This window comes from Periophthalmus magnuspinnatus, chromosome 17 (assembly GCF_009829125.3).
Source record: "Periophthalmus magnuspinnatus isolate fPerMag1 chromosome 17, fPerMag1.2.pri, whole genome shotgun sequence".
In the NCBI taxonomy this organism is placed as follows: Eukaryota; Metazoa; Chordata; class Actinopteri; order Gobiiformes; family Gobiidae; genus Periophthalmus; species Periophthalmus magnuspinnatus.
In genome coordinates this window covers 26727707-26736587 of record NC_047142.1, presented here as the reverse complement: position 1 = coordinate 26736587, position 8881 = coordinate 26727707, and the positions used below count along the sequence as shown (strand labels likewise).

The 8881-nt window shown below is 39.7% G+C and overlaps 1 protein-coding gene across 1 annotated transcript; it reads right to left on the bottom strand.

Annotated features, from left to right (window-relative positions):
* Window positions 1-1004: 1004 nt before the first annotated feature.
* LOC117384682 (retinoid isomerohydrolase) lies at window positions 1005-7392 on the bottom strand. Its single transcript, XM_033981838.2, has 14 exons — window positions 7314-7392; window positions 6936-7018; window positions 6665-6815; window positions 6467-6574; window positions 5338-5479; window positions 5114-5261; window positions 4248-4329; window positions 3752-3884; window positions 3544-3683; window positions 3345-3474; window positions 2552-2666; window positions 2379-2473; window positions 2174-2285; window positions 1005-1257 (listed from the first exon to the last, which is right to left on the bottom strand). Exons 1-14 carry the CDS (start codon window positions 7322-7324, stop codon window positions 1112-1114), a joined length of 1596 nt encoding a protein of 531 aa, XP_033837729.1. The 5' UTR covers window positions 7325-7392; the 3' UTR covers window positions 1005-1111.
* Window positions 7393-8881: the final 1489 nt, after the last annotated feature.

Below are 8881 nucleotides of genomic sequence, written 5' to 3'. Positions count from 1 at the left end.
CAAACATACTCACTTCTGAAATTAAGTATTTTGTGTTTCCATCTAATTTGAGTTTGTCCAGAAGAAAACATATTGTGATTTATAGTCCTATGTCTACATGAACAGTGACGTCACAGTGCAAAGAGAGCTATGAACTGAGCACGGATACAGCCTTAGACTACAATTTTTTTTAATAACCGTGATCAAAATAAAATGAGGTCCCATAGTTGTAGATGACGTGATTACTTCATAGAAAATGTTGTCGACAAGTCCTGGAAAACAATTTCAAACAAAACATGGGATCCCTGAGAGTGTTTTTTATCATCATCATGGTATCAGAATCTGTGTTGAGCATCAAGTCTGTTCCTTAGGATTAACGTCAAGTTTGAAATAACACTGGTATCTAGGGAACTCAGGTACTCATCAGTGATTGGCTTGTTTTTGTGCAGTGTTAAAAATGACGAACTATAATATTTAATAACTACTATTACACCACAGCTGTTATTCTGAGCTACAGATGGCGCCATTGTGTTTCTGCTCCTCCGGGTTTAATGTTGAAATGGTTAATCAGCTTTTCAGTTTTACAAAGATCAACAAGAATCTTAAATTGGAAACGTCGAGTTGAGTTGTTGAAATTTGGCCATAATGCGATTTGGTGTGAAATTCTTAATCGGGTCAAACATCTCAAGAATTTGTGGATTAGTTTGTTTGACTTGTACAACTTTTATCTGAGTAACTGGAATGTAGACACAAAAGCTACATTTTATTTTAAAAAGTTTATTTAAAAACCTGACTTAAATTCGCTCTCAAAACAAAGTAAAAAGACACACATTTGTCTTGTGTTTTATGAAATTTATTTTTCCGATCTTGACACATTTACAGAACATGCAAATAACAATAGAAAATCATGAATCTTGACATGCCCATATTTTGTGTCATCCATTTCAAGACCAGGGGATTGAATGAATACATCAGGCAGGGGAGTACACGGGGGGCAAAGGGGTCTGTTGTCCCGGGCCCCAGGGTCTTACGGGCCTAGAACTGGACCCTCTTCCTATTCATTTATATTAGAGGGGGATTCATGTGAGGCTTCTTGCCCCGGGCCCCCAAATTTCTGTCGACAGGTCTGATTTCAGGGTTTGTACATCCCGTGGAAGGTGACTGGGAAGGTACACTCCACCTCAGCTCGGGCGATCTCAGACAGGTCCTTGGCGTTCAGGATCAGGAGGTAACCAGGCCTCTGAGCACCTGGGTTCACCACAATGGTCAGCAGAATACCTGGACAACACAAAGGGTATAGGAGTTAACATGTGCTAATAATTCACTAGATTCAACTCCACAAAGTCCACAAGTTTAAGCTGTCTTTACGTAAATGGGCAACAGTAGCGCAGTTCGTTGAGTGTTCGATATGACAATCTCACCAAAAGAGCATATCGTCACTTAAATCAAAAGGTTGGAGGTTCAAAACCCACTCTCAACATCAAAAAACATCGTAAAGCGCAGATGAATCCTGTTGTTAAGTCCTTGGGCAAGACACTTAACCCACCTTGCCCTAGTGTCTGTGTACACTGTTGTACAATGGGTGAGTGGTTCCTTGATGTAAAGTTCTTTAAGGGACTTGAAATTGGGAAAGCGCTATATAAAAATGCAACCATAAATACACTAGTACATTTTCTGCTTAACTCCCCCTGCAGGTGTCGTCTTGTGAGTGCGGTTTGGGTCAGAGAGAGATATGGAATTGAGATATGGAATTGTTTTTAGAGCTTTTGCCCCACCCCCTTTATAGTCAACCAATCAATCGGCAACACATGTCTTTATTCTTTAGTCTTCATCACCAATTTGCTCACTTTACGTTAGTGTTGGCCTATATTTATTCAACCATCATAATTACGGATAATGTCCAGGCTTCACATTTGTTAAGTATTTTGTGTTTGGTCTTTTCTTACTAAATATAAATTCTAAATATAAATTCTTACTTTTGTGTTTGGTCTTTTCTTACTAAATATCCAACCAAGTATTTTTCATTCCAAATCCAAATGATCAAGAGTCGCTTCCCAGTGAAGTCTCTTCCACTTTTAGGTTCTATCAAGTGATACGCTCAGTAGGCACACTTATCGTCTTTTCTCACTAGATTGGTTTGTACAGATTAGTCTATTTTTTTCTTGGAACTGCAATTTTTGAATTCAAGCTTTACCATCATCCTCGTCCACTCCTTCAGGAGTCTGAACAAACAGGGGCTCTGAGGGGTACGAGTCCGGCTCTTGCCAAACCCAGGTCTCCTTGGTCTTCACATTCAGCTTGACAATCTGCAATGCATTTACTTTAGGTCAGTAAATATACTTTCTACACATATTTTCGCTGGTGATGTCTGGGTTGCTACATAAAAGTGATGAACTTACTCTGTCTGGTACAAAGTGGTTGAGACCCAGGCCATAAGCGTATGTGTAGTTCTTTCCTGCAAACTTTTCATAGTTGATCTGAGGGAACTCAAAAGCTAAAAAAGGAAACACAGATTTTTTTAGTACAATAATGTAATAAGAATAATAGGACTGATAATATCATTGTGACCTACCCTGCCGTGGGCCAGAGAACAACACTTCAGGCTCCAGCCAGATCATGCCGTCAGCGTGCATAGTGGCTGTAGCTGTGGTGTAGGGCAGGCTCACCAAATTCTTTCCTTGCTCCTCCTACATCAAACAAGACAACAGCGTGTTGAGGGTTCATGCCTCTGGACACTGAGTCCTGTACTAATATAAATAAACTTCTTCAGCATTAGAACCAAGCTTTATAAAGTAGTGGACTAAGAGTGTTATAGCGGCCAATTTGGAGCAGGGTTCCATATTTGTAATTTTGACTGTAGGTATCATAGCAACCAAAGAGCCAATCTGGAGCACGGCTGTTGAAGGTAACCCTCCTTCCCGCTCACCGCACTGGTTAAGCAAGGAGTCTGTCAATTAAACTTGTTGCAAATGCTAGCAGGAGCAACATCAGGGAAAGAAGGCGCTTGATTTGTCTGTTATTAATGTTCATATCTTGATTTACAGACACAATAGTGAAATAAAACCCCAGGATCATGTAGAGCGGGTTAATACGAACACTTAGGGCCAAAATGACGAGTCTCACAGCAGCAGTTACAAAGAGAGGGGACACAGTTTTTCGATGTAAAGTGAACTGGAGCACGCCCATGCTCACTTCCTATTTCGAACGCAACTAGTAGGTTAGCCATGTCTATTTACATATACAGTCTATGGTTAGAATTCTAGTTTTATGTCTCTTATTTCAACTCTTGAGCTACTTCAATTTATTCTACAACAATGTTGCTAGTATTAGTGTTAGTATTAGTTTTATCCTGAATGGTCCATCACCTTGTGCACATCCAGTGGAATCACATATCGGCGCACTTCAGGCTGAGGCGCCATCATGGCCGCCTTCTTCACCTCGTCCCAGTTGGCTCGCAGGTTGGCCAGCCATAGGTAGTTGTAAACAAACTCAAAGCTGCAAAGGATTGAGTGAAAAATAAGGCAAAAATACCAGTACTTAAAATATGAATTACATTTTGCTTACCCTTTCCACGCGCAAAGATCGACCACTACAAAGCCCTGATCTTCATATGTGTTAATGTGGTGGAACATGCCAATGGGCGCTCCTTTGAACTTCAGATCAATGTACTCCGCTGGCTCTTTTCTGGCAATGTGGAACAGCGTCTACGATACATTACATCACTGAAACTTTAGACAGAACAATTCACACCATTTTAACTTTTTGGCCTTACTCCTTGGCTTTCATTGGACTCGAAACAGTCCATGTAGTTAGACCCTCGGATGCTCCATGCGCTCAAGAACTTCAGCAGGTTGATTTTCACTGGAGTCTCCACAAACACAAAGTAGTTCTCCGACATTCCAAAACTGAAGTGAATGAAATGATAAACAGGTTCAGAAAAATCGACAAGATCTAATAATAAATAATATACTGAAATGTGCTACTTTTTTCCCCTTTATTTTTACTACTTTCTACATTTTTGTATTTTAAACGTGCCATAGAAATAAAATCGAATTTGCTTTGTTGATTTTTTTCAACAAAGCAAAGGCCATCTACTTTGAGAATTTTAACATAAAAAATATTGTAGTTATTTACATTTTTCCTTGCTACATAATTCTATATATCTTACTTCATATATTTGATGTCTTCTGTGTGTATATAAAATGCAGAAAGTAGTAAAAATAAAGAAAAGAGGGCGTGTCCACACTTTGGCCTGGTCATGTACATACCTGTGGACATAGGAAGGCTTGAATCGCTCATGACTGGGGAATTGCACCCACACCTTTGACTTCTCAATTGGATCAGACTTATCTATAGAGGAATCAAAACAATTTGTCATTACATTTGTTAGTATTCAAATTAAAAGGACTACCTCACTAAACTGCAAAAAGCACCAGTTTTAGGTTATGTAATGTAGCTATGTGCACAGAAGCACACTAGCTAGCTCACTGTGTCTCAAGTCACTTTTATTCAATTCAATTCAAATTAATTTAAAAAAGGACAAACCAATTATTGTTATATGTCAAATAATCCAGTTTATGGCATTGTTTTAATATTAATTAAGCCTCAAAATTAGCATTAGCATTGAGACACAAACATGTTTCTTTCTAAACACAGAAGTGTCTTTGGTGAAGTATTCATTTTATTTGTGTCGTGTTGAACATGTTGTCAGTGACATCCACCTGCAGCTCTCTGTCCACGGTCTGACCTTAACCCCCTAACCTCTGACCTTTGATCCCTAACCCACTTGCAGCTCCCTGTCCACTGTCTGATCCTAGCCACCTAACCTCTGAACCCTGACCCCTAACTCACCTGCAGCTCCCTGTCTACTCTCTAACCCTAACCACATAACCTCTGACCCCTAACCCACCTGCAGCTCCCTGTCCACTGTTTGACCCTAACCCCCTAACCTCTGACCCCTAACCCACCTGCAGCTCCTGTCCAATGTCTGATCTTTAAACATTTATTCATTTTATCGTGACTGCAAAAACCTCAAAGAAATAAAAGTGGACAGGAAGTAGTGACGCTAACAGTGAGGTAGAGGGCGCTGTTGTGCACAGAGACTTTTACTGTCTAATGCATTGACAGTTAATACCTTTCTGTGTTGGTGGGATCCTGACTATGTTGTAGGCCAGTGTGGCTCCTTTGCCCATGCAGTTCCCGATGTTCCAGACTGTACCATCTCTCTCGATGTGAGGGTGGGCAGTCACTCCATTGATGTTGACATAGTTGCACATATCGACCTGGAAAAATATGAAAAACATTCTGGAAAACTATTCTAAATCTCATGAGATAACGTTTGTAGCAGAGGAACTGTACCTTCTTGAGTGTGTCCAGAGTATCTGTGTCGACTTTAGTGATGTAGTTTGTTTCTGTCACAGCGTAGTAGTCCTCTCCGATGGGGTACACATTCACCAGGCAGTTGTCTGTCACCTCCACACCCTTGAAGTAGGAGAAAAACCTGCAAAAAACATACTCTTGACTACAAAAGTACCTTTACTTTTATTAACCCACAATATTCTACAATTTGGTGTCATAATATGGCATAAAGGACCTGTAAAACTTTATGGGCAATTCCTTGTTTTTGAAAGAAATGTGATTTTTGACAGTTTAAAGGTCCTGTATAACACAAACATGACTCTTGTGAGCTTTAAACTATGTTATAATGTTGTGACCTCCTCAAATACAGACCTGGAGTTGTGTTTTGTTTCTTTCACACAAGTTTGAGTAACACTTTATTATTAGTCTGTTTACATCTCCAAAGCTCAAAATGCTCTGTTCCACCTTGTGATGTCATGAAACGGTAATTTTCAAGTTAACAGCTCCTTTTACCTTTAGTTCAGTAGAGACTAGCAATTCCAGGGTTGAAATGATCCAAATGATTCTAGTGAAGGTGTATGGAGTTTAAAAACACAGTGGAGCACTTGTATGTATTACCACATGATGACATCACAAGTGGAACAGAGTGTTTTCTGTTTGAGAGAAGAAGGGTCCATGTCTGATTTCATCCATGGAGATGACATTGCTTTACCAAAAATATTACACAGTATGGCATTAACCATATCCATCTTCAGCAACAGTTCTTTTTAGTGTTTAATGAAAATACTTTGAATAGCATGTATGCTAACCGTGAGTGGGGTCACCTCTCCACAGATCTGACCTATCACTTGCCCTTGTCTCCAACGAGATGCATATACATGCTTAATAATATGCTATGGAACATTCCAGGCAAAGCGATCTCCATGCAGACAAGCTGATGACATGCCCTACACCAGAAAAGTTATGTAGTGCAACTTTAACAGCTAATTCTACCAAAGAATTCTGATCTATACCACAGCTCAGTTTAACATGTGGACAGTTTACAAAGCTGGGACACATGTTTCAGACAGAAACAGCTGCTTACCAAACTACACCTACTTTATGGATCATTTTTACTTCTATAGCTTACCTGGAGAAAATATTTTTGCAGGGATCTGGGTAAGCAAACGTCCCAAACTCAGTGATCACCACACGCTTCTCAGTGATGGCTCTGACATAAGCGTCTGTTTTCACATACCTGCCAAAAGGAGAACCAGTTCATATTCATACGCCTATTTATCATGATGCTTACGTTATAAAAGACATCAGCGGCGCTATTTCTTCTTACTTTCTGAAATAGGTGACCTGGCCGTTCTTGAAGTCAAACTTGTGCATGAGTGCCTGTCCGTCAAACAGGTGATAGAAGGGCTCATCCCCGACTTCAAACAGCCCCGGCCCCAGACGCAGCAGACTGCCCTTGAGAAACGAGGGAATCCGACCTGTCAACAAGGGCTTATGTTATTATAAAGTGAACGATGAAACCTTATGAATGAATTATACATATATTTCTTAATAAAATAAAATATTAAGCAAATGATTGTGAGGGTTTTAAAACTCACCAGTGACTGTGGCTGGAAGTGGCTCTGACAGCTCTTCACATGTTTCAAAGATCTTTCTGTAGCCTCCAGCTGGATGTTCAAATCTGTCAATAAAAAAATAAAGATTGAGTTTAAATATATGACATGATAAACAGTTATGAGTATAAGCAAACTTTTCACAAACACATCCCAAACCCCAAGTATATTCCAAATATATCCCAAGAGTTTTTTTTCTTTCATTTTAATTAAAAAAGTATTGTTAACATAAATAGACACATAGTCACACAAATAAAACAATTAAATTAAATTAACTTTCTTTCTCTTCTTAATCATCTTTTTCAATTTTTTAATAATCTTGTGCTTGATTAAACGATAAATAAACCCATATTCTCATCTTACCGGCTGACCATAGTTGTTGGTTGATGCTGCGTCTCTCAGAGCTGCTCGTTGGTCACTGGTGAACTGGATTCCACTGACCCCGGTGGATTTAGTCTATTTATCCACAAAGGCCCCCCTGCTCTAAACGTAGACTACAGTCTTTGGTGTAAAACCTTTGCCTTGGCCAATCACATCACATCATGAACAAGAATGTCATTGTGCCCGTGACCTCGGTTGGGTGGCTCAATCGGCCCCGCTGCTCAAACCGGATTTATTTCGTATGGAGAATATTTATTTCAGGGGCTACGCTTTAGAAAAGTGTTGCAACGGGCCATGTGACTGCTCCTGTTCTGTAGCAACTGTTTTTAGTAAATGTCATTGTTAATGCTGTGTCATGCCTCTTAGCTTTAGTGTTGCATGTTCAAGGCTAAATGTGTTGAGCAACATGCTAGCTAAGATTAGCATCTTAGCTATAGTCATAACCAGGTCACTACACGATGAATCAAACCATTTGGACACGCCCCCTTTAGGTTTACTACTTACTCTAATCTAACTCTACTAAATATATTTTATATTCAAATTCTCAAAGTCACTGCTTTCTGCTTTGTCGAAAAATGGTTAAGGTTCACTTTATTGTCCCCGCAGGGAAATGTGTCCCTCTGCATTTGACCCATCCCTCAATGTCACAGAGGCATCTCCTCAGGAGCAGGGGACCCATCTCTGTGATCTTGTTGCTAGTCTGGGTCAGGACGACCTTAGCTGAGAACATGCAAACTCCACAAAGAAAGGCCCAGGCGACCCAGGGATCAAAGCCAGGCACTAGCACCCCACAGAATCTTCTTGCTGTGGGGTGCTAGTGCCTGGCTTGTTTTACAGTATGGCATTAAGTATTTCTGTTTCCATGGAAACAAGTGTGTAACACTGCCAGGCCAAGTTACAGGTCAGATCAGTGCAAAGGCGACCCTGCTCACAGTGAAAATGCATGTTTTCTGTGGTACTTTTGAGCAATAATGATGCCTGTAATTGAATAAATGCAAATTAGATGTGTTTAATGCCATACTGTGGAACATTCAAGGCAAAGCAATATAATCTCCACGAACAAAAAATAGGACAGATCTTCTACCAGAAAAGTTACACAGTTACACCTTTAAACTTTTTTTCTTCACTACATAATTCCACATTTTTTTACTTCACAAATTGATGTCTTTTGTGTGTATATAAAATGTAGAAAAAAGTAAAAATTGAATGAGGTTTGTCCAAAGTTTTGACTGGTATTGTAACTGTGGGTAAAAATACTAAAGCTTGTGCAAAATGTTCCATGGTATGGTATTATCTTGCATTATGTTTTCAGTTACAGGTGTCTTTTTATTGTCCAAAAAGTACCTTGAAAAACATTCATTGTTATTGGGAGCGGGGTCACTTCTCCACAGATCTGACCTGTACCTCGGTCTGTGATGATGTTATCCGCTTGTCCATATCATACATTGGAAAGTTCAGTCAAAGCATTAACATCTGAATAGAGACAAGCAGGCAGTGTCCCCTCTTCTAGAAAAACTGCATAGTGTACTTTAAATTGATACTATAGTGAC